The sequence below is a fragment of the Octopus bimaculoides genome, chromosome 1 (genome assembly GCF_046866305.1).
Source record: "Octopus bimaculoides isolate indiv1 chromosome 1, ASM4686630v1, whole genome shotgun sequence".
Taxonomy (NCBI): Eukaryota; Metazoa; Mollusca; class Cephalopoda; order Octopoda; family Octopodidae; genus Octopus; species Octopus bimaculoides.
The window spans coordinates 138,052,558-138,080,496 of record NC_142928.1 but is presented as its reverse complement, the minus strand read 5'-3'; the positions used below and the strand labels follow the sequence as shown (position 1 = coordinate 138,080,496).

General features: G+C 37.2%; 1 protein-coding gene across 3 annotated transcripts in view; it reads left to right on the top strand.

Moving 5' to 3' along the window:
• Positions 1-27,939, top strand: part of LOC106880114 (uncharacterized) — a 300,144-nt gene that overhangs the window by 215,125 nt on the left and 57,080 nt on the right. Inside the window, exon 1 of one of the 3 annotated variants that reach the window (XM_014929929.3) lies at positions 7,176-7,663. The exons of 1 other annotated variant lie outside the window; for it this stretch is intronic. In XM_014929929.3, the coding sequence (XP_014785415.1) occupies positions 7,523-7,663 (141 nt within the window). In that variant the 5' untranslated portion in view covers positions 7,176-7,522. Of the gene's footprint in view, positions 1-7,175; positions 7,664-17,190; positions 17,340-27,939 lie in introns of those variants that run through there. One more of the 3 variants, XM_089359146.1, reaches the window with a different exon arrangement.

Sequence of the window (27,939 nt, the reverse complement as noted above, 5' to 3'; positions counted from 1 at the left end):
AAAAAAAAAAACATATGTACACAGAAATAGCTGTGAATCACAATACAATCCTTGGGGCTAATGAACTTAATCAATGGTCCTTAAATATTTTTCTACAATTTACAACACCACAGTCAGTTCATAGAAACAAGGTAACTGTTGTGCTTTGGCTAAGTCCATATTGGCCATCAGAATGTCAATCATCATCATCATCATCATTGCTTAACGTTCATTGTCCATGCTGGCATGGGTTGGACAGTTTGAGTGGGCTGGCATGCAGGAAGGCTGCGCCAGGTTCCAGTCTGATTTGGCATGGTTTTTTTACAGCTGGATGCACTTCCTAACGCCAACCACTCAGAGAGTGTAATGGGTGCTTTTACATGTCACTGGCACAGGTGCCATTTGCGTGACACCGAGGAGCATACGTGATAATCAATGTTGGGTTGTTTATGTCCTTGTAACTTAGCATTTCACGAAAAGGGCCTAATAGAATAAGCACCATACTTTAAAAAAATAAGTGCTGGACTTGATTTAATCAACTAACAAAACCCTTCAAAGTGGCCACAATCCAGTGACTGAAACAAGTGAAAGATAAAAAAGCTTTAGTTGGCCGGAGGTTATAGTCAAAGACACATGCTCATGGTGCCACACAACGGAACTGAACACAGGCAGAACTCTGTATGTTGGACTCTATAGTATGGCCCTTATTTTAGTGAAGGCACAACATATGTTGAATAGATTTGAGGGCCACACCCAGTTGCCAGCTGATTACCTGCATGCCAATGGCCTGATTGAAGTTATCTTGAAGCCACATAACAACCATTCTTTATATCTTCCTCCTTCCTTCTGTCCTAATTCAACAGTACACTTGAATGAGTTTATACCTGATTAGGTTTCTACTGAAGCTGGTTGACAGTTTTGCTTGGTAAATAATAGTGTTGGGGTGATTCAGTCATTATATACAACCAACAGTTTTTTGTCTGTTTGTTTGTTATTTTGGGGATGGGATATTGGGATATAGGATTGGTTGCTCTAAATATTACACTGTAGTTAAGAAGTATCAAGCTACCACATCACTGTTAATGAAGGCACAGGAGAGGAGGTCCCTCCTTTAGGATTGGAACACCATGCTAGTCCCACTGTAAGTTTTGCAGACAGAGAGGAAAAGAAAATTTGAATTAATTATTATAAATTGATATGTTTCAATGGGTGCCACATTAAAAAGTATCCAGTACATTCTTTGAAATGGTTGACATTAGGAAGGGCATCCAACTCAAGAAACCATGCTAAACACAGTCCTCTAGTTCCCCTTCTTCTGTCCAACTCCTGCCAGCATGGACCAAGGATGTTAAATACAGTGGTGTATGGTGGTTGTCGTCATTGGGTTTGCTGCCGCACTGACCATTCTATAACTAACATTAGTATTACTCAAATTAAGCATACAAACCGTGTATTTCTATTCAAAAAGCAGTGTATTATTAGCTTTGAAAACAAACTAATATCAAAGTTATATGATGATATTGTAAGAGAAAGATTATTGTAAAAAAAATTAGTTTTAGTTTAAGAATTTTAAATTAATTTAAATGTACAACTTCTCACCATGCAAACGAACATGCGACTGTGCTGTCAAAGCTGTTGCGCACCCTTTGCCATTAATTTTTTACCATTCTCCCACTATCCTACAATATGCCCAGTACAATATAATGATACAATACACTGTGAGGTGTGCAGTGTTATTTCAGGACACCCACCACCATATTTCAAGCAGAAGTATAACAAATGTTTTCCATTATGATTTGTGATTAAATTTAATGAGTAAGGTTAATATTTATAACGAATTTGCCATTTTCGATGGGTGTTCAGTACACGCATAACACACCTGGAATATACGCCCCTGGTTAAATAGTAATGTTGATAGCACAATGCTTCCACTGTTTATAACAGTGAACTACATTATTCCATGATAACTTAACTGGCTCAGTTAAGCTATTGAGAGGGTTAAATGACCTCTCCCTTTCTCATGTATGAAACACAGTATCTGTAATGATATAAAAAAAAATCCTTGAGGCTTTGGCTGTTAAGCCATCAGCAGTCTATCAATTCAACTAGGTCTATCTTTCAACAGCCAATTATACTCTCAAATATAATTGATAATCAATCAATCAATATTTATATATATATATATATATACACACACATATATATATACATATGTCTTCACTGATTTGTAATTTATTTATATTTAGAATATGTTTTTCTCATCCAGATAAAAACGGTATCCAACTCCAACAAACTTCAGCAACCTCTCAATCAAACTTATCAGTATTCTGTAGCCAAATCATATATCATGTATTTGAATAAAAATAACATCTTACCGTATCACAGCTAATAGCACAAGAAGTTAGTCAATAATTAGAAAGACCTCTTGAGAGAAAAAAATGAAATCGAAATGCGTAGATCTAAGTGTTTGACTCATTAGTAAAGTTTATGTCAATAACAAAATCTGGACGATTCCATCTATTATTTTCATTTATTATTTTTTTTTTTTGATTCTTAGACTTTTATCTTTTACTTGGTTCAGTCATTAGACTGTAGCCATGCTGGAGCATCACCGGATGAGTTTTTAGTAGAACTTTTTTTTTAAGGCCAGGTACCTATTCTATCCATCTCTTTTGCCAAACCTCTAAGTTACAGGGACATAAACAAACCAATGCCAGTTGCTAAGTCATGGTGGGGAATAATCATAAACACACACACACATGCATACACACATGGGCTTCTTTCAGTTTCTGTTTACCAAATCTCTTTGCAAAGCTTTAGTTGGCCAGAGGTTATAATCGAAGACACATGCTCAAGGTGCCACACAATGGGACTGAACCCACAACTATGTGGTTGGGAAGCAAACTTCTTACCACACAGCCATGCCCACCCCTCTTTATTTCTTCAATATTTTGCTGATCAGAACAGCAACTCCATCGATAACAAATGTTCATGATATTGTTGTTCATCACCAGAATATAAAATAAGGATAACTGCTGAATCAGTCATCATCATCATCATCATCATCATTGTTTAACGTCTGCTTTCCATGCTAGCATGGGTTGGACGATTTGACTGAGGACTGGTGAACCAGTTGACTACACCAGGCTCCAATCTGATCTGGCAGAGTTTCTACAGCTGGATGCCGTTCCTAACGCCAACCACTCAGAGAGTGTAGTGGGTGCTTTTACGTGCCACTGGCACAAAGGCCAGTCAGGCGGTACTTGCAACGGCCACGCTCAAAATGGTGTATTTTACGTGCCACCTGCACAGGAGCCAGTCCAGCGGCACTGGCAACGATCTCGCTCGAATGACTTTTCATGTGCCAGGAAGGTGACGCTAGTAACAATCTCGCTCGAATGGTGGTGCCATCACGATTTCGCTTTTGCTTGCCCCAACAGGTCTTCGCAAGCAGAGTTTAGTGTCCAATGGAGGAAAACGATTGCACCACTGAATGACCAATTCTGCCAATCTGAGGTGTCTCTACCTGGTCACCTGGACTGCTAGAAATAGTGACCTAACCTCCCTCTTATTACACAATGCTGTGTTACAAGAACTTGTCTGGTATAGTAATGACTGGAATGTCTTTAATCCACAGATTTACTCAATCAGGTCTGACCTAGGGTTAATCAATAATCACCACTACCACCTTTTGCATCACCAATATTTTCGCATCTGCTCACTGCTGCCAACAAGAACTGCTACAACCATTACTACCAACACTACTACCACCACTACAACTCCAACATGGCTGATACCATGAAAACCAACACTACCGACACTAGGAACAACAACAACAACAACATTACCATCAGCTTCATCAACAGTGCTGTCATTACTACCATCACCACCAACACCATCATTATTATCATACTATCACCATCACCACCACTACCTCTACACCCACTACCTTCAGCACTCCCACTGCCACTACCACCATAAACCACTGTCATCACCATTATCATCACCACCAATACTGTCATTAGCACTATCACCACTTTTGCACTACTGCTACCACCATACCGCTATCACCACTACTGCTACCACCACCATACACCACTATAACACAATGCCACAACCACCATACACCACCACCGCCACCATACACTACCATCACCACCATACACCACTGCTGCCACCATCATACACTGTCACCACCACTGTACACCGCTGCCACCACCATCACTATATCATCATCCTCACTATCACACCCACTGCAGACAAGGCTAACGCTTCTACATTACCACCAGAACTACTACCACCACTAATCTCACCCCATCACCACTATCTCCATCACCGTCATCATTACTGTCACCAGCACCACCAACACCACCACCAACACCACCACCAACACCACAACTATCACCCTATCACTAATTAACTGTCAGTCTGCTTATCTTCCCCAGTAACATGCCAAATGGTTATTGTAAGATCTTCTTTCTTATCAGCTCTAATCTGTTAATCCACTGCTATCTCCTCTTCCTCTCCCTCCTCCTCACTACAGTCCATTGCTACCCTCTCTGTCTGTCTGTCTGTCTCTCTCTCTCTCTCTCTCTCTTTAGTTTACCTCCCTCACTATCTCTCTTTTCTTCCTCTCTTTTTCTCCCCCCTCTCTCTCTCTCTGTTTCTCTTCCTCTTTCGCTTTCCCTCCCTCTCTCTCCCTGTCTACTTACTCTCCACTTAATCTTTGGTCACCAATAACAGCAGATTATTGAACTGACTCCCTGTATTGCATTTTTATCTATTAAGAAATTAAAAAAAAGAAAAAAAACAAAAAGAAGTAGGGTAAAAAAAAAGTTTGTGTATAATTTGAGCAAAGATAGCAGTCTGGGAGAAGAAATTGGCTTCTGAGCACACAAGGTGTCAGGTTCAATCTCATTGTGCATCATCATCATTACCATTCCCCACTGTCATCAACATCGTCATCATCATCACTATCCCCACCACCACCACCATCATCATCATCCCCACCATCATCATCATCATCGTCGTCATCATCCATCCCCACCAGCATCAAGTCATTATCATCATCACGATAGCAATCACCACAACCATCAATACCACCAACACTTTCACCACCACCACCACCATACCGCCATTGATTTCTACTTTATTTTATTGACCCTGAAAGGGTGAAAAGCAAGGTTGACCTCAACAGGATTTGAACTCATAGCATACAGATCTGGAGGAAATGCTGCAAAGCAATTTGTTTGATACACTAATAATTCTGTTCACTTGCCACCTTGAGAATGCCCATACTGTAGTCTCATGTTAACCAGTGCTTCGTAAGTGAAATTTCAGAGATGGATAACAATAAAGTTGTGTGTGTATCATCATCGTTTAATGTCTGCTTTCCATGCTGGCATAGGTTGGATGGTTTGACTGAGGACTGGCAAGCCAGGAGATTGCACCAGATTCCAGTCTGATCTGGCAAGGTTTCTACTGTTGGATGCCCTTCCTAATGCCAACCATTCCGAGAGTGTAGTGGGTGCTTTTTACGTGCTACCACAGGGAGCCAGTCAAATGGCACTGGCATCGACCATGCTTGAATGGTGCTTTTTATGTGCCACCAGCACGGGAGCCAGTCGGGTGGCACTGGCAACAATCACACTCATATTGCCTGACTGGCTCCCATGCTGGTGGCGCATAAAAAGCACCATTCGAGCCTGGTTGTTGCCAGTGCCGCCTGTGCATATAAAATACTGTGTTTAGTTGCATCCCTTTATGTCAAAAAGTAACTTTACCAGTCAAGAGAGATCAATCAAATGAGTACAAGGCTGAAATAAATACTAGAGTTGACTAAAACCTTTCATACTTGTGCTCCAGCATGGCCTCAGTTTAATGATTGAAACCAGTAGATGAATTTTTAAAATATAAGCAGTCTTCGAATTCTTCCTATCCAAAGGGTTATTTTTTTTAAAATCCAATATTTATATACTATTATTTATAGCTCTATCTACTTCTATCTACTGCATCAGGTAGTGAGTTTGATTCCCAGACTGGGCTGTGTGTTGTGTTTTTGAGCAAGACACTTTATTTCACGTTGCTCCAGTTCACTCAGCTGTAGAAATGAGCTGTGACATCACTGGTGCCAAGCTGTATCAGCCTTTGCCTTTCCCTTGGATAACATTAGTGGTGTGGAGAGGGGAGGCTGGTATGCATGGGTGACTGCTGGTCTTCCATAAACAACCTTGCCCAGACTTGTGCCTCATAGGGAAACTTTCTAGGTGGAATCCCATGGTTATTCATGACTGAAGGGGGTCGTTACCCTTTACTTTGAGTTCAACCATTAAAAATTAGTTATTACATGTGGATGAGTTATTTTTGTTTAAGCTGAGGCCAAACCTGATCCGACAGGCCTATAATTGAGATTGTTGAACCTGTGACCACCAGGTGTTTTGGGGGGCATTTTTAAAAGATTTTTGTTAATATTGTCATTTGACAAAAAATTCTTTAAGGTGATGCCCCAGCATGGCCATAGTCTAATGACTGAAACGAATAAAAAGAAAGAAAAAAACGTCTTTTCGTTTTTAAAGAGTGTAGTTTGAAAGATATTTTGCTACTATTTCTAGCAGATTAAGCAACCACATAGAAACTCCCTCATTGCCACATTGCAGCTGTTTCAATTAGCCTCAAACCTATCCTGATCCAGAAGACCTATGATTAAAAACATGGTAATCATAATGATCCCATCCTTATTTCAAACTTAATCTAGAACTGCATTATTCAATATCATTCAACTTGCTAGAAATAACAACCAAATCTCCCTCAAAAGTAAGTCCTGTTGTCTTTAAAAGAGGACATATTAACCCTAAGTATACCAAAGCTGAAAACTGATGTTATAGTCATAGCTACAACACTTTAGTTATGGGTTTGTTCATTCAAGGTTGACCTCCTGGGGTTAAATAACAATAACAATTAAAAAAAAACTAAAATTGATATCAACTTTATGCTCCCTACCTTTTCTTTCTTATTTAAAAAAAAAAAATTGTACAATATAATCCTTATAAGTGTTAATCTCTTAATTTTATACACAAGCAAATCCGATAATACAAAGCCTATCTGGGCACGTGGGTAAATAATACTCACTTGCTTCTTGGCTTACCGGCATTAATGGGTGTTTAGCTATCAGTTAATCTCAAGCAGTGAAGTCTGTACTAAGCATTAGATTACTCAAGTTACACAAAATTACGCCAATCAGACATGTATAATATTGAGCGCTACTTGGGTCGGAACTACGCTGTGAACATTTCTTTGCTCTCAGACAAAAAGTTCAGTGAGAAACATTAGACTTCACTTCATACACACAGCAAGTTGATTTATTCCATTTTGAGACAAACTTTTCTGCATTTACCATTTGCCAAGAGTTTCCTGGGATTCAGTTATTTCACTCCAAGTACTGGACATTGCATTTCATACCTGCAGGAGCATCTTTTTGTTTTTTTAATACAAATTCTTTCCATTTGCATTAAATCTTTTATCAAGACACAAACCGGATCTTACAATGGTTTATATTGTTCAAACAGAACTGCCAAACTTGATGGCATATAAGACTGTGCTATCCGGAGTGCAGAAACTGCCAAACCTCTGGTATCCCCGGTCATTCTCAGCAGATAATTTATTTGCTATGCAAAATAAGAAAAATGTAAGTAATTCACAACAAAATACAATTCAATTTTTTAAAAAACATATTTCTCACTTTAATCCCATTTTTGTGATGTATAGATTTGACTGAAATATAAAAAATTAAAAAATGGAAAGTAATCTTTGTATCCTTTACTAGCAATTATTCATAAATTATCATATTTATCATTATATGTGGCCCCACATAAGACACATCCCCCATTTTATGAGGATATTTTGTGGAAAAATCAAATTTAGTATGTTTCATCATATGGATATTAAAAGATAGTTTAAAGTGGTTTTGTAGGGGAAAAATGTATTATTCTGTGCAATATTAAGACATACTGGGATAAAGTACTTTTTGGCCATGATGTTTTATAATAATCATGGTCAGCCATCAGGGTGGTGAGACACTGCTATAGTTTGTTGTCATCCATTCGTTGCAAATAGCTACTAGGTAGATGGAAATTTGTTAACATCCTGTTTGTCTTTCTCGGAGAATTTTTCATTCAGGTAATTAAATAATATAAGACACCTATCAGGTGTGGGTTATGAAAGGTGGAGAAGAAAATATAATGATGATGTGACCACTCCACATTATTACTGACATACTGTAAGTAATTTTCCATAAGTTTGTGCTAAAGGGCTGTCATAATTTTGTGTATTTTCAATATTATATTATTAGTAACAATTAGTGGCAAGCTGGCAGAATAATTAGCATGCTGGGTGAAATGCTTAATGGTATTTTATCCATCAAGGCGGCGAGCTGGCAGAAACGTTAGCACGCCGGGCGAAATGCTTATCAGTATTTCGTCTGCTGTTACATTCTGAGTTCAAATTCCGCCGAGGTCGACTTTGCCTTTCATCCTTTCGGGGTCGATTAAATAAGTACCAGTTACGCACTGGGGTCGATGTAATCAACCTACCCTCTTTGTCTGTCCTTGTTTGTCCCCTCTATGTTTAGCCCCCTGTAGGCAGTAAAGAAATAGGTATTTTATCCATCTTCACATTCTGAGTTCAAATTCCGCTGAGGTCGATTTACCTTTCATCCTTTCGATTACTGGGGTTGATATAATCAACTATCTCTCTCCCTCAAATTTCAGACCTTATGCCTATAGTAGAAAGGATTTTTAGTAATAATTGTTGTACCTAAGAGACTTATGTTTAACTGGCTCCCTAGAACACTTGGTCTTCAATCCATAATATGGCCACATTAGACATGGAGCAATTTTTAATAAGTTTAAAAATATAAAAACACAGGTCTTATATGCTGGCAAATATGCTATGTAAGAATTTTTAGATTTTGCAGGTGAGAGATAGATGTAATTCCCACTAGTTAGAATCCAGCCTATTTTAGTTTATCAAATTCTTTCTATTTATTTTTTTTTATATATATTTAATATTCAAAGTGGCAAGCTGGCAGAATCATTACCATGCCAGCCAAAATACTTAGCAGCTTTTCATCCGCCTTTACATTCCAAGTTCATATTCTTCCAAAGTCAACTTAACTTTTGTTCCTTTCGGTTGAGCACTGTGTCGAAGTAATTAGCTTAGTCCCTTCTCCAGATTTGCATTTCTTGTGCCAAAATTTGAAACCAATATTTAAGCCTCTTTCATCTTTATATTCATTTTATCTTTCTACTTAGCCCAGTGGTTCCCAAGTTTTATCAGGCTGCTGCTCCCTTGACACTCAGGCCACATTCCTAGTGCCCCCACCCCAACTAACCATCACAAACATAGACCTCTTTCTGAAGTAAATTCAAAGTGACTGTATTTCACAAATAAAATTTAACCGAATGAACCCATTATTTTGCTGTTTTTACATGAATCGCTATGCCATTATCGCCCCACTTTTTATATGAACCGCTACTCTATTATTGCTCCACTTTTCTTCAACACCCCCTTGGAACTTTCCACCACTGTCAGTGGAGGGGGGCAATACCGCCCACTTTCAGAACCACTGATTTAGCCAATCAAATTTTGCTGGTATTTTTCACAGGTCAAGCAAGTATAGAGACACTCCTTTATTGCACCACATGTTTCTTAAAAGTCTTTTGCATTTGCACCCACAATTTAGCCTTTAAAGGCACAATCCACCGGGACCACATCTGGTTTTATGATACAAAATGTTAAATATTCATATTAAAGTTCTCAAATTTTAATATGAATATTTAACATTTTGTATCATAAAACCAGATGTTGTCCCTGGTGGATTGTGCCTTTAAAGGCTAAATTGTGGGTGCAATTTTTAAATTTAGCCTGTCAATAGGTAGGTGAGAGATAGATGAAACTCCAATCAGTTTGGGTTCCAGTCTACTGCATACAAAATTTCAAATAGACTTGGTTACTATTATCAAAATTAACACAACTAATACAATGTAAACTTAAGTGCTCTACACTAATTGAAAAAATATAGTAAAGACTTTTATTTTAGATTTGAACTGGATTTGAACTTGAATCATTTTCTGGCAATTAGATACATAAGCCTTACAAACATTCGTCTCTCCAGTTTAAAAAGGGGATTTTTTAGATGAAGATTTTGAGGTGGATCAGTCCAGGTTTGAATGAAGAATGTTTGCAGGGAAAGGACTTGTTTTTTTTTTTCATTATTTTTTTCTTTAAATGTGGTCAACGGTTGTGTCATTGGTTTCTGAAGGGTCAGTGACTAGTTCACTGTACTTCTAATGGCAAGAGTAACAAAAAGGTATTTGTGGAACTTGGGTGGAACAAACGTTACACAAGGTATTTTTATATGAAAGTGGTGGTTCATTGGCTTTTCTCGCTAATATTAACATTATTCATTTATTTCTTTACTTGTTTCAGTCATTTGACTGTGGCCATGCTGGAGCACCGCCTTTAGTCGAACAAATCGACCCCAGGACTTATTCCTTGTAAGCCTAGTACTTATTCTATTGGTTTCTTTTGCCGAACTGCTAAGTTACTGGTACGTAAACACACCAACATCAGTTGTCAAGCGATGGTGGGGGGACAAACAGACACACACACAAATATATAGTTCATGCTAGATATGAAACCAATGGTTTTTTCTAAACTATTATTTTACATACATAGAAATATATATATATACAGGCTTCTTTCAGTTTCTGTCTACCAAATCCACTCGCAAGGCTTTGGTTGGCCTGAGGCGACTGTGGAACACACTTGCCCAAGGTGCCACACAGTGGGACTGATCTCGGAATCATGTGGTTGGGAAGCAATCCACTTACCACACAGCTATTCCTGCACCTAGTCACTGATATACACCAGGAAAAATATATGCACACACACACACACACACACACACACTGGACTTCCTCACAGTTTCTGCCTCTCAGATTTCACTCACAAGTCATTGGTCAGCCCAAGAATATAGTAAAATATATTTGGCCAATGTGTCTCACAATGAGATTGAACTGGAAACCATGTACTTAAGAACCAAACTTCTTGAACCATACAGCCATGCATTTTTCTACATTAAAATTAAAATTACAGTTGTAAATGAATGTCACATACAAGTAATGTCATTTCTGGTAATCTGCTGGCCATGGGGAAATATTACCTTGCTTGAGAATACATGAGCTTTGGAAATAGGGAGGGCATCCAGCTATGACCAATCTGCCTCAATAAACTCCATCCAACTCACATGAGCATGCAAAATGGATGTTAAAATGATGATAATTAAGATTAAGTGAAGTGTCATTTCTTTTTGAAGACAGAAGGGTATGAATTGGTGGGAATTCTGCTGCTGTTTCTTGTGGGTCGAGTAAGTATATGGATGCTCCCTTATAGCATCATGTTTCTTAAATGCCATTTGTATTTGCATCCACAATTTAGCCCTTTAATGGCATAACCCACTAAGGACCACATCTGGTTTTATTACACAAAATGTTTCATCATCCTCATCATCATTGTTTAATGTCTGCTTCCCATGTTGGCATGGGTTAGACAGTTTGACTGGACAGCTGCACCAGGTTCTAGTCTGATTTGGCATGGTTTCCACAGCTGGATGCTCTTCTTAACACCAGCCACTCCAAGAGTGTAATGGGTGCTTTTTATGCTTCACTCTTGGAGTGATTGGTATTAGGAAGTGAAAAATATTCATAACTAATTTTTTTGAATTTCCAGCTTTTGTTTAATCCCAAACATCAACTTCATAATGAGCAAAGATAGTTATTTAACTAAATATTTCCAAATTCTTGATTGATTCCTAAATTAGTTGAGACACTGTCATAAAGGAGTTGAATTTAAAACATTTTTCTTTTCCTTTCAATTAATTTTGCATTCATTCCTTAACTCTTTAGCATTTAAACCAGCCATATTCAGCCAAAATATTCTACTTGTTCTAGGTTCAAACTGGCCAAATCCAGCCTTTCACACCTCCCCTACAATGTCATTCAAAAAATAAACTGTCACATCATTGAAATCTCGAAGTTACATGATAATACATGATTAATTCTAAACAGTGTGAATAAATGAACATTACATTTGACAGAGTAATGCAGATGCTAAAGGGTTAATATTAGAAGAGGTAAATGAAAACTAGGCAATGGTATTTATTTTTAACACCGTTTGGAATTGGCATATAAAATTTATGTCTACTTGTAGGTACAGGTACGTTTGTGTGGGTAAGAAGATTACTTCCCAACCACATGGTTTGGGGTTCAATCTCATTGCATGTACTAAATACAATGATGTAGAGTGGGCTTCATCTTGGTCACAGCTGATCTCTTGCAAATTGCTACACAGAGCTTCCTGTTTCTGTTAAGAAGTGGCAAACTGAGCATTAATTTGTGAAATATCAGCTGAGCAGCAAAGAAGAAAGAAGTTTGCTTTCCAGCCCTGTAGTTTCAGGCTTAGTCTCACTGAGTGACAACCCTGACTAAGTATCTCTTACTGTAATTCCAATCCCTGTGAATGAATTTGGTAGACAGAAGCAGATAGATAAACAAACAGACAAATAGACAGAGAGACAGACAGATATATAGAGATAGAAAGATAAATAAAGCACTTGTTCTGGGGCTACATATAAAGCATCTGTGCTGGTGTCACATATAAAGCACCAGTGTTGGTGCCATGTATAAAACACCAGTGCTGGTCCCATGTAAAAGGTTCCCAGTACACTCTGCAATATGGACAGGCATTCAACTATAGAAAGCATACCAAAACAATCAGAACCTGATGCAGCTCTACAGCTTCCCAGCTCCTGTCAAACCATCCACCTTGTTCCAGCATAGAAAAATGAACAACATATGATGATGATATGCATGCGTGTACATACATATGTACGTATACATGTACATACATACTTATGTATGTATGTGAAGATGCTTATGTATCTGTTTGTTTACATCTGCAGTCACTTGTAAGTGCAGCAGGCAGTGTTAGTTTCTCCTGCTGACAACTTGTCTGGGCACTTTGTGTCTTCAAAGCCATGTGGGATAAGTGATCCCTTACTTGAAAAATAGGTATGGGTTGGTGTCAGGAAGGGCATCCCTTTGTAAGACAACGCCTCAAATAACATAATTCAGCAAACCCATGCAAACATAGTAAAATGGACATCAAATGAGCAAAAGAACAATCTCTCTCCCTTCCCTCTTTCTCCCCTTCTCTCTCTGTTTCTCTCTCTCTCTCTCTCTCTCTCCCTCTGTTTCATTGTGTTTTTTTTTTAGTCATACCTAAACAGAGGTCAAATATGAACTGAAGGATCACTCACTACATTACTGAAAGTAGAGCATCACATTTTCTACAAGGAAAAAGTTGACAGTTAACTTGAAGTTATATATTTTATGTTGGTTTCCTCATTTTGATGAAGCCAACAGATGGCAAGATTTCGAAGTTACTGTCAGCGTTTTTCTTTAAAAAAACTAATTAATTCGTATACTCATTTGTATTAAGTGATCCCTCATAAGTGGTTATTAGCAACAGCAGTGAATATTCATTCCCTATTTATTTATATTGGGGAAAACAAATTTCATCATGGTATGTCATTGGTTGTGAGTACATGCCACTGACAATGCCCAATGATGACGAATTGTACATCTACCATTCTCACAAACTATTTTTAGGGTGATTTTTTTGTCTGCCCCTGATATATATTGTGTTTTTGAACACAGCACGTCTGTAAAAGATATTATCTCTGGATGAATACTGCAAGATAAATACTGCAGTAAATTTCCTTTTCACAATGCATCTACATTAAGTATGATGCACAGGTTTCTTACACTCTTGCTAATACCCTGTAACATATATAGATGTGTATTTATATGTATGCTGTACATATGTTTGTTTGTGTGTGTGTGTGTGTGTGTGTGTGTGTGTGTGTGTGTGTGTGTGAGCTTTTGTAATATCAGCCACTAGGGCTAGGTTTAAGTACTGACTCATCTGATTTTCATTATTTAAAATGAGAAACAGTTATTTTTTTTTATTGGCTCCTTCAAATTTTTTTTTACCTTCAAAACTCCTTTTCAAAAACTGAATAATTTACAAAATCAACCATCTTTGTCATGGCCCAAAGGTTGACCAAAAATCTTCAAAATTCAATAGAACAGCATCATTTTCCCAAACTTTCTACTAATCAGATGAGTTTGCATTTTCTGATGTTCATGGCAACTGCCTGTTGGTTAAAAATTTTCGTTTCTAAATCAGTTTCATTTTTTTTCTTTTCTTCCATAAATTTTAACTGTTGTCACTTGATTAGAATAAATAATTAAATTAGCTCACATCATCTGGTTTCATGTAAATGTAATATATGATATCTAGAAGCATTGTATTATGGTAATTTGATCAAGAACAGAAAGCCAAAGACAATAGCAAAATAAACATTGTTTTATTATTTTAAAGACAATCATTTTTATTTAAAACTTAGAAAGTCTAAAAAAGAAAAATTGCATTGAAATAAAACACATCTTTTCACTTTTTAAAATAATTTTGTGAGACCCTTATGATTTCCAACTAGTCTGAGACTGTCCTTGGTTCTTTGATCCTTTAACTTTCATATTATTCTATGAAAAGTAATGCTCCTTTATCTATATGTCTTTAATTAATCATGCATTGTCTTGTAGATGTGAGATTTCAGTGACGTGATTGCTTATTTTTAGAATGACATTGAAGGATTAGTATGAGAGGCCACATCTGGCCAGTTTGAACATAAGACAGGTAGAATATTTGGGCTGGATATGGCTGATCTGAATAGTAAAGGGTTAACACAAACTTCCAGTTTTAAAGTAATCTAACCACATGGCTCTGGGTTCAGTCTCATTGTGTGGTACCTTGGGCAAGTGTCTTCTACTATAGCCTCAGGCTGACCAAAGCCTCGTGAGCAGATATGGTTGAGAGAAATTGAAAGAAACCCGTTGTATATGTGTGTTTGTGTGTCTTTATATCGTGGAGGCGCAATGGCCCAGTGGTTAGGGCAGCGGACTCGCGGTCATAGGATCGCGGTTTCGATTCCCAGACCGGGCGTTGTGAGTGTTTATTGAGCGAAACACCTAAAGCTCCACGAGGCTCCGGCAGGGGATGGTGGCAAATCCTGCTGTACTCTTCCACCACAACTTTCTCTCACTCTTACTTCCTGTTTCTGTTGTGTCTGTAATTCAAAGGGCCAGCCTTGTCACACTGTCTCACGCTGAATATCACCGAGAACTACGTTAAGGGTACACGTGTCTGTGGAGTGCTCAGCCACTTGCACGTTAATTTCACGAGCAGGCTGTTCCATTGATCGGATCAACTGGAACCCTCGATGTCGTAAGCGACGGAGTGCCAACAACAACAACAATCCCCCATCACTGCTTAATAACCAATGTTGGTGTGTTTACATCTCTGTAACTTAGCAGTTCAGCAAAAGAGACTGATAGAATAAGTACTAAGCTTAAAAAAAGTCCCGGGGTCGATTTGTTCGACTAAAACCCCTCAAGGTAGTGCTCCAGTATGGCTGCAGTCAAATAATTGAAACATGTATTTCCATAGAATAATGGTAACAAAAGGGCTAAGACCAAAGGATTCAGCTTCTAATCAAATCTATTTTCCTTGAGAAAAGCAAAGACATCTTCCCAAACTTTCATTCAAGGTAATGATTTCCTACATGGGCGTTGGACCTGCTGGAAATAACAGCCAAATGTCCTTCAAATCATATCTTACTGTCTAGAATGAAATGGAGAGCATATTAAATATTATAATTTCACATAAAAATGCAAGCATGACTGTGTGGTTGAGAAGCATGTTTTGCAACCACATTGGTTCAGGTTCAAGCCCACTGTATGGCACCTTGGGCAAGTGTCTTTTGCTATAACCCCAGGGCAACCAATATCTTATGAGTGAATTTGGTAGATGGAAACTGTGTGGAAGCATTTGTGTATGTATGTATGTGTGTGTGTGTGTGGTTGTCCCCACTTACTGCCTGGCAGTTGATGTTGGTCTGCTTACATTCCCATAACTAAGCAGCTCGGTGAAAGAAACTGATAGAATAAGTACCAGGCATTTATTTCTCACTCACTCTCTCTATCTCCCTCTCTCTCTCTCCCTCTCCCTCTCTCTCTCTCCCTCTCTCTCTCCCTCTCTCTCTCTCTCTCTCTCTCTGTTAAAACGGGGGTAGCTGATGGAGAATGTTCTCTATGTGGCTTGTGTGTTTTCTTGTCTACGTTTTGTTTGCAATGTCCTGTACCCAGATATGCACCTATACATACAGGAGGATGTCGGTATGCACATACCTGTACGTATATATGCATATACTCATTTACTATTTGTTTATATATATATATATATATATATATATATGTATGTATACACACTTCATCACTTCACTTTAATGGCTCTGAGGAAGCTATCGGATGTTGCACAAGCACTCAACTCTGAGTGTACTGTTTCTGATAGTAGAAACAGCTGTAGGCTACTGAAGGTGATTATGTAACTTCTGTTCTTTTTGTCATTCATTAATTGATATATGTGTGTGTGTGTATGAGTGTGTATATGTATGTGTGTATTGTACTTCATACTTATAGCACCATTAGCAAAGTCCTCCTCCTTGCACTCTTGCTAATACACAGCAATGTGTATGAATGTTTGTTTATGTGTGTGTGTGCATGTGTGCGTGTGTGTGTGTGTATTTGTGTTATCAGCCAGGTAGGACTTTGGTTTAAGTACTCACTCAGCTGACATTGTTTGTTAAACTACCTGTTTCTGTGCTGTCTTCTGGATTTACTGACTCTGTTACCTTGGAGTAGAACTGACAACATTTAGCTTCTTCCACAAAGTGTGTAACAATATAATACATATAATACACAAACCCATTTATACATACCATTTACACTCACACATGTTTAACACATAAACATAGGCTCATTACCTCTTAGCTGACTGTTCTAAAGCTCCTTAACTAAAACACCTAAATACTATATATATATATATATATATATATATATATATATATATGTATATATATATATGAGATAATTATGATAATTATGATGTTTGCACTGGTGTGACTTTCAGTTAAGAGAAAGAACTCAATACTCTTAGGTAGACTGGAATAACATAATTTATTCAAATCTGATCTTGTCTGAGCCACTACTCAAGAGTATCTCATTTCTGGTCTTCACAAGACTACACACATACAAACACACACATGCATGCATAAAGCTTTGCATACTTATATACTCACACATATATCATTCTTATATAAGGATTTACTGTGAACTATGTTGGTGAGTGTAACATCTTTATATTATATATATATATATATATATATATATATATATATATATATTTATATTTATGAAATAATATTGAAAGTAGTGAGACTGTTAATTGATATTTGTGTGTAGAAAACTTCTATACAGCATCACCATTACCATCATTATCATCGTCACTGTGATCACCATAAAAATTGATACCCTCAGCATCATAACTTAATATTGTTGGATATAGTAGTTGTTACTGTTGTTGTATATTTAAAATGGCAGAATGGAATAAGTGTCATATTATCCAATTATCTGTCTCATAGTTTTTATGTTCAAACTTACTGTAGAGAGATTTGATCTGTCTTGCCTGGGCTTATATAATACACACATCTTCATATTTCTCTTATTGTTATTGTTGTTGTTTAACCCCAGGTCAACCCCTCATTGAGCACCCCATGATCAAAGTGATGAAAGGTATTTCAACCATAACACTCTCAGCAGTTTTATTCTTTTTCCTCTTTCTTTTTTTTTTCCTGCAGACTGATATACACCATTGACCATGCACCTTCACTCTTGTGGGCCCTCATTCACTGCATCCACCTCTATCCCTTATCTGTATCCTTTTGTGACACTCTCTCAAACTTTCCTACTTACCCACCCTTTCTGATGCTCAAACCCTATTTTCTCTCGTCACCTTGAGGGTACACTCTCACCATCTCTCTCTCGCTGGAAGGGAAGCCATGTATTTCTTCTTCAGCAAAGGGCCTGTTCCTTGGGTGAAGCCATGTATCTCCTTTTCAACAAGATACCTGTTCCTGTCCTTTTATCATATTTTCACCTCCCTCAATATTACACTCCCACTCAGTCAAGGGGTCTTGCCTTGCAAGTTATTTTGTGACCTCACTAGTGCCAGTGCCATGAAAAATAAAAAAAAGGATCCAGCTCACACTGAAAAATGGTTGGTGTTAGAAAGGGCATCCAGCCATAGAAACTATACCAAATCAGACATTGGAGCTTGGTACAGCTCTAGTTCATCAGTTCCTATTGAATCATCAAACTCATGTCAGCATGGAAAACAAACATTAGATGATGATGATGATTGTAGAGCAATATTACTTCATACAACTGGCCATTGTCTTTTGTTTTTTTTTGTTTTTGTATGTGATTTAAGGTTAGATATGACTGTTATTTCTATTCAGCCTTGTGAGCATGTAAGATGCTTATTTGATTGGTTTGTACATACTTTAGTTTAGTTTGTGGTTCAAAATAGGCAGTAGATCAGCTGGGAATATTACTTGTGATAGACTGGTGACCTGGCTAGGGAAAGATTTATTTCATTCTCTTATGTGTGTTGCAGAAGAGGTGGCTGTGCAGCATGTACAGACATGTGGAGCAACTAAATGTTGAGTGATACATGCAGAAGTACCATGTGCTTCAAGAGGAAGATTACTTACATTAGAAGAATGTTAAGGAAAAACTATGGAGAGAAGTGCAGACATCAAATCTCAAAATGTTTGACACTTGAGGATAAGATGACAAATGTAACAAATGATTGAAATGAGTGACAATATGCCATACAACAGTCTCATGTAGCCCATCAATCTTGTGGGAAAATGGACATCTATGAGGATGGTAGTGGCATTGACAGCAGCAGTGATGGTAGCAGCAGAAGCTATATAACCAGATTTTACTCTTTTAACCCATTAATGCATAGCATCCAGAAAAATGGACACAGGAAAAAATTACTATTACTTGTTTCATACATGTGTATAGTTGGTTTGTTTGCACACAGTGCCTGCTCACTCTTAGAGCACTAGTTTAAAGGCAAACTATACCAAAAATAAGCTCAATAGGTAGTTTACTTAACAAGCAATTGTAATTTTTCCTACATCCATTTTTCTAAACTCCTTCTGCTACTGGATATATTCACATCAATTAAAAATTACAGTACAATAGTGACCATTTAAACCTATCTATCCTGTGAAATTCCATATCATGAAGCCTATTTTTCATAGACTTCAAACATTAGGGAGAAGGACAAGCTTTCTATAAATGTGTTATATAAGGTCAATCCTCTATAAAGGCCCATTGTGTATAAATGTGGTGTATAAAAGCCATCCATCCATCCATTTTCTCTGCCCACTTTTCCTGTGAAAGTTGTTGAGGTAGATTTTTCAGGTACCTCCTCCATAGGTAACTGTCATTAGAAAACACAGTGTTTAAATCATTTTATATAAAACTCACAGTATTATATTAAAAAAAGGGTAAAGGTAAATGACCATGGTATTGCACCTAGAAAGTTCCCCTCTGAGGCACAAGTTTGGGCAAGGTTGTTTATGGAAGACTAGCAGCCACCCATGCATAGCTGTCTCCCCGCTCCACACCACTGATGTTAAGCAAGGGAAACGCAAAGGCTTGACACCAATGACATCACAACTCAGTCCTGCAGCTGAATGAGCTGGAGCAGCATGAAATAAAGTAGCTTGCTCAAGAAGACAACACACAGTCTGGTCCAGGAACTGAACTCACTACCTCATGATTGTAAGCCCGTCATTATTATATAACACCCGATCTTTATAAGTGTGTTGTCTATGACCAGCCTGATGTATTGCCTAAAAGTCTTTCCATATAAATATGTGTGTTTTATAACATGCATGGATGTGCAGTGTAGCACAGGCTTTCCTCTAGTTTTCTTTTTTCTTTTGTGTGTTTGTGTCTGTCTGTGTGTCTGTCTGTCTGTCTGTTAGAGAAAAGGAAATTTATAAAGAAGAAAATTTATCTGAATATTATCTAAATTTGTCCCTTCACTCTCCTGGAAATTCCCACTAACTTGTATTGGCTGTATTTTCTCATTAGTTAATTTGATCTTCAAAGTACAACCACCCTCGGTTATAATTATAAAAACAGTGAAATTGAAAATTTGTTTGCCATATTACTTTAAAAACAATATATTTCTTATCAGATCCAACTAAGTTTTTTAGTCCAACTTGTTCTCTTCGAAATAATTTAAAATTTCCAAATTATTAATCACATTGTTTTCTTATTTGTGTTTTTATGTTTAATTTTAAATTTTGATCACCCTATTCCCTGATCATCTTCAGATATTCAATACATGAAAGATCATGCTAATAGCATGGAAAATTTAAATTATTAGCATAATAACTCCTCTAGGAAATTTAGATATGTAATTATTCACTTTAATTATTAAACCTCAACTTTTAATTTTGTATAATTAATAGGATAGCCCACATGTTCTCTTATATATATATATATATATATGTATATTATAAGGTTTTTAACTTTTAAATTTTCATATTCAAATTATTATATATATATATATATATATATATATATATATATATATATATATATATATATATATACATATATATATATATATATATATTTCCACTATTATGATGATAACTATTTATGCTATTTTACAATTGGGAATTCATGAGAGCTTAAAACATCTCATGGAATGAGCAGAAGACCAAAGAGCAGATTGAATGACACATTCTGATTAATATCTTCTATTGTTGTTTAACAAAGGTTAGGCTCTGCAAGCCACTGCTGGCCATAACAGATACTATATTCTTGAGACTTCCACACTCTAGCAAAAGACAAAGACCATTCGACTTTCTTGATGTTATCGGCAGAGACACATAAACATGAAATCGAAAACATTTCAAAACTCATTCATCATCATCATAGTTCAACGTCTGCTTTCCATGCTAGCATGGGTTGGACGATTTGACTGAGGACTGGTGAACCAGATGGCTACACCAGGCTCCAATCTGATTTGGCAGCATTTCTACAGCTGGATGCCCTTCCTAACGCCAACCACTCCGAGAGTGTAGTGAGTGCTTTTACGTGCCACCGGCACGAAGGCCAGTCAGGTGGTACTGGCAACGGCCATGCTCAAAATGGTGTATTTTACGTACCACCGGCATTTGGGGGTAGAAATTCCTGGAGTTGATTTAATTCACTTTGCCACTCACCCAAACCTGCTGGCCTTGTGCCAAAATTTGAAACCAATATAATGATCAATTATACAAATTCAGAGGGTTATGTATTGATTCTTGAAGTAGAAGGATTTTTTTGGCTCTTTTTCTTAAGAAGGAGAATTAGAGATGATTCCTCTCCTTCTTTCCCCCTTCCCTTTCCCCCAGTTTTGGTAACTATTGAATAGTTCTATATTCTCAACCATACCAAATTACAATCATGCTGTATCAGGTTGTTACTAATATATAGACTGTTTACTTGTTATCTGAGGAGATATTTCACTGCTAATTAGGTTAGTTGGGAAGATATTTATTTCATTGTTGAGTAATCATTGAGACAATTAAAAACTATTTTTCACTATTAATTACATGCAGAAATAATTATCTAAGGTCTTTGTTTTTTTTTTTGTTTTTTTTTGATAAGCTGTTATCAATTTTAATTTCTCGACTTTACTTAACTGTGTTAAACAGAATAAGATCTAAGTCTTCTCTGTATTAATAATTGGGAGGTTGACTTTTATTTTTGTAGCTAGAATAGATATTTGTCTATTTGTCAAGCGAGTGTTTTTACAATTCATTGTCATAAATACAAAGTCTAAGTGTTTTGATAAGAGCAGTTTTACCAGAAAACAGTTATGTCCCTTCGCATCTTCTGGTGGCATGCCAACAGCAACAACTAATAAAATATGTATTTTTTAAGTTGACCAAATGATTATGTCTGAAACTTTCTTTATCACAGCAGTTTAATCCCTTTGGAAAGTTTTGAAATTATTAATCATTAAATCATAATGGACAGCATAAATTTGATAACATAACATTCCGACAAACTTATCTCAATGTGATAAGAAGTTTAAGTTACAGATTAAAGGATTCAAATATTTCTTAATGATCCTGCTCTATCAATCCTGCCCTTAATCCTTGCAAATTAGAGCTTTGTTTCTCCGTATTGAGCTTGATGTTACTTCATTCATTCAACATACTTTTTTTTTCTTCTTTGTGCTGGCACAGTTTGGTAGGGGAGTTAAGACAGAATTTTACAGCTGGATGCTCTTTGTCTCCAACACTTGCATGTTTCTCAAGTAAGAGATTTTGTACTACAAAGATCTTTAAAAGCACTGAGCAACCTGTCATAATGTCAACAAGGCATGTCAACATCATCACCTGTTTTGCTCAAATGGTAACAAGTGTTGAATATCAACATCCATGCATACTCACTCACATACATGTACACACACTCGCTGAAGAATTTGGCCTTTCTATGGTGCTGAAGCTTGGCTCTTTATTCTTATGAGATAGGTATGAAAGAAACCTAACCAAATGATAAATCTACTACAGGTTAAAAGTTGGTATTTGTTCTTGCATGAGGCCACCTATAATACCAAATTAGGTCATTTCAAAGTAGAGCATAATACTTGAATATTTTATGCGAGGTGGTATCAAAGTCCAATTCATAGAGCATATTATTTGAATATTTTATGCGAGGTAGTATCAAAAAGTTTCCAAGCTAGTTCTTTAGCGTGCCAACAGATGGCAGCATACAGTTGTGTGTGCAGTGACCTTCATGAGGCAGTGTGCAAGTGACATCACTGTATTCACTTAGCAAGTTTTTAAATTTGCGTTTTTGTGATCACGTGTATGTTGTAGTCTGTGATTTTGTCATGGACAGAAAGTTGGAATGAAGAGCCAACATGAAATTTTGTGTTAAACTTGGGAAGTCTGCTACAGAGACATTGAGCATGCTTTGGCAAGCTTATGGTGATGAGACAATGTGTTGCATGCAATGTTTCAAGTGGCACTGGTGCTTCAAAAAGCAGAAGAACGTTCCTAGAAGATGATGAGTGATCTGGAAGACCTGTCACAACCATCATCCCTGGAAATGGGAAGAAAATTCATCAGCTTGTACATGATGATTGTCGGAGGATTAATCAATGCCATTTTGAAACATTTGAGGGAGGACATTTGGTCATAGTGGCCAGATCTGTGGAGCACGAAGAACTGGATTCTTCACAATGACAATGCACCTTGCCACTGAGTTCTCCTCACTTGTGAATTTCTTACCAAAAACAACATGGTATCACTTCCACATTCACCCTGTTCACCAGATTTAGCACCTGCAGACTTCCATCTCTACCCCAAGATGAAAATGCAGCTCAAAGGTCACTTGACAAGATCCAGAGCAAACCACAGAAGATCCAAAAGTGACAGGAACATTGGGACTGGTGTATTGCTGCACAAGGTGACTATTCTTTTCTACTCTAGACACAAGGCCCAAAATTTTTGGAGGAGAGAACCTGTCAATTAGACCGATCTTTTTTTTTTTATGTGGAAATGGAACAGTTGCTTCTTACATGGCACCAGCACAGGTGCTTTTTATGTGGCACCAACACAGATATTTTTTACATGGCACCAGCACTGGTGGCCTTGTAAGGCACTGACATGGCAGCATTTTACATGGCACCAATATGGGTGCTCTTTATGTGGAACCAATCATTCGTAATCTCTTTTTTTACAACACTCATTGTTTCACCCTTGGAATTTTTTCATTCTTGCATTATTTCAGAATGTGCTGCTGCCATGTAAAAAGCACCCATACCGGTGTTGTGTAAAAGCACCCAACATACTCTGTAAAGTGGTTGATACTAGGTAAAACATCCAGCCATAGAAACCATGCAAAAACAGACATGGAACCTGAACAGACCTTCAGCTGGTCAGCTTCTGTCAAACCGTCCAACCCATGTCAGCATGGAAAACAGACGTTAGATAATGATGATTTCATATTTTGTGAGCAAATTTTTGAAAATAAACATTGAGAAAATGGTTCCATTGTTTCAAGACAAACAGGCAAATATTGGCACTTATAGATTACATGTGTGTATGTATATATATTATTCTATATGCATTCACACAAATTTGGAAATTATATATATATATATATATATATATATATATATATATATATATACAGAGAGAGAGAGAGAGAGAGAGAGAGAGAGATGCAAGTAAACACAGTTGGGTTTGATATATGAAATATACATACATACATACATATACACATACAAATATATATATAGAGAGAGAGTGAGAAACAAAAACTGTAAATGTTTAGAAGATGAACACTGATGTATCTTTAAGCATATAGATATTTATACACACATAATCTTCCTGGTTACAGAAAGGGCATCCAGCCATAGAAAGTCTGCTTCAATGAATTCTGTCTGACTCATACAAGCATGGCAAAGTTCATAATGATTATGATGGTGGTGGTGGTGGTGGCGGCAGAGGTGGTGGTGGTGGTGGTGGTGGTGGTGTGTGTGTGTGTGTGTGTGTGTGTGTGTGTGTGCAGGCATGCATGCATGTGTGTATTTGCTGCCTTATTTCTCAAAGGCCAATAAAATAAGTGTAAGCAAAAGTTCAATTGACCTCATAACATTTCCTTTTGTACCAAGGCAAGCTAATTCTTTTTACTCTTATATAGAAGAAATCATAATCTCTCTCTCTCTCTCTCTCTCTCTCTCTCTATATATATATATATATATATATATATATATATATATATATATATATACATATACACACACACACACATATGCACATATATATATATACATATATATGCATGAATGTATATATGTGCGTGTGTGTGTGTGTGTATATATATGCTTATATACATACGTATATGTACATACTTACATCTATACATATATGTATATATGCATATGTGGGCACAGGACATCACGAAACGTGCACAACAAAAAGTACGAAGTACAAGTATATGGAATATGAACTATTTTTTTGAACAGCGAAAGACACAAATGGAAAACAAGACAAACAACACAAAAAACGACCCTTCATCAGTTGCTGGCTGTTTTTTATGAGCTAGATGTTTTGACAGGAGCTGCCCAGGCTCCATGTCTGTTTTGGCACGGTTACTATGGCTGGATACCCTTTTTAATGCCAACCATTTTACAAAGTGCCCTGGGTGCTTTTACACACCACCAGCATGGGTGCATTTATGTGGTACTGGCACCCACAAGTCCACAAGATTAGGAATACTCAACTAGAGAAGAATGCAGGGAACAAGCCTGTATGCAAGGACAACCATGCACTCACTTAGCTTTAAGGGTCTTCTCAAGCACAGCAAACCTCCAGGAGTTTCTGTCCCGTGCCATCTCCTCTGTTTGAAGATCCTTTTTTTCATTTATCCCTTGTATATTGTCCCCCCACAATTAGAGATCAGCACCTCTTGATGCAACTGTCTTCATTCATATGCATTACATGACCATACCAACAAGTTTCTTTCAGTTTCTGCCTACCAAATCCACTCATAATGCTTTGGTCAGCGTAAAGCTATAATAGAAGACACTTGCCCAAGGTGCCACATGGTGGGATTGAACCCAGAACCATGTGGTTTGGAAGCAAAGTTCTTCCCACCAGCCATGGCTGGCCTGCTATGGATAGTCATTTAATAATCTATGGATGTATTTGGTTTCAAAATTCTTTATCTTTTTTTTTTTATGATTATACTTGTTTCAGTCATTAGATTATGATCATGTTGGGGGTTTAGTTGTTTTTTTTTTTTTTTTAGTCTGGCACTTATTTTATCATCCTCTTTTGCTGAACCACTAAGTTACAGGGATGTAAATAAACCAACACTGGATGTTAAGCTGGGGTAAGGGACATACACATGCACATATATATATATGACAGGCTCCCATACAGTTTCCATCAAGTGGATTCATTCACAAGGCATTGGTCAGCTCAGGGCTATAGTTAAAGATTCTAAGCCAAAGTGCCACACAGTAGGCTTGAACCTGAAATCACATGATTTCAAAGCAATCTTCTTAACCATGCTGCCATACTTCTAGCAGAGTAAGAATATGGTCGATATATTGATAAGAATTGATATTTAGATGGCGAGCTGGCAGAAACGTTAGCACGCCGGGCGAAATGCTTAGCGGTATTTCGTCTGCCGCTACATTCTGAGTTCAAATTCTGCCGAGGTCGACTTTGCGTTTCATCCTTTCGGGGTCGATTAAATAAGTACCAGTTACGTTCTGGGGTCGATATAATTGACTTAATCCGTTTGTCTGTCCTTCCTTGTCCCCTCTGTGTGTAGCCCCTTGTGGGCAGTAAAGAAATAAGAATTGATATTTAGACATCTCTCTACATCCAGAGTAAAAGACTGCTAAGTTTAACTTCCCTTTTTCTGCCTTCCTGGTTTCATTAAAATATATCAGAGGAGGATTAAGGACTTGAAGGGGATGCTGGGGTTGGCGGAATCAGTGGAATGGCTGGCAAGAGCAAATGGAGTGCGATGGTACAGGCATGTGTTGAGGAGGGACAACAAGCATGTTTTGAGGAAGGGGCTTGAGTTTGAGGTAAATGGACCACAAAAGCAAGGTAGACTGAAGAAAACATGTAGGGGACAGGTGGAGGAAGAAATTGCGAGGGTTGGCTTGAGAAAGGAATACACCAAAAACCAGGCAAGATGGTGACTGATATGGTGTGAGGACGGTTGCTATGGCATTGGGGTAGATCTGACCGCCCACATTAATGAACACAAAACCTGGATTTAAAACACTGGATGATGATGATGATAACATGTACCAGTTACATACTGGTATTGATCTAGTGGTCTGCTTCCAGCCACCCCAAATCTTAGGCTATGTACCAATGCTACAAATCAATATATTGATCTGATCAAATAAAAGTGAAGCCAAATCAGTTTCTTGCTAAATAATCAAATTTATACCAAGAAATATTGTGTCTGTCGTACTAAATATATATATGTATATATAGTGTTTGTCTCAGAAAATTTCAATCGAGAAATAGTTGAGTTTATTTCCTAAAAATATACCAAATATAATATAGTTTATATTTTTATTATTAGTTTTTTTTTTTTTTAATTCAGTCAAGAAGAAAGGTTATTTGGAACATTATATAAAATATACAAATATTTATATATTTTATTCACGTAGAAAACACAAGGCTTTATGATGTAAGAGAAAAGATGGTCTTCATTGAACAGTCTGATGAAGGCCAGCGGGCTGAAACTTTGACATCTCTGTCAGTCTTATTCTCATAAAAGTTTAATAAGTGTGTGTGTGTGTGTGTGTGTAATGCATTGCGTATAAGAAGAACCTAATATAGTGTACAAGAGGGAAGATTGAACTGGTATGGCTATATATGATGCAGATAGATTGTAAAAGATGAACAGAGAAATACCAAACTATTGAAATAGAATGAATATACAGAAAAAGATCAAGGAAAACATGGGAAGAAGCAAGCATTTTTTTTTTTAATCAAAATCTTCAACTTAGTCATACCATGTGAAAGACCATACCGTGGGGTTAATTGAAAATACAGAAATCTATCAAATACACTATACATGTTATTCAAAGAGTTATCCTAATTATAGAGATATGTTGATTTTGCTTGAAGACCACATCAAGGGTATATTTGTCTGAGGAATACTCAACCACATACAAGTTAATACCAGGGCTGATGCCAGCATATTCAGCAACCCAGATCAGACCTACAGTATGCACCTCTTCTCTAAATCTTTTGCTACAACTTACTCCAGCCATGACTCTTTTTTTACACCAGCAAAAAACTGCATC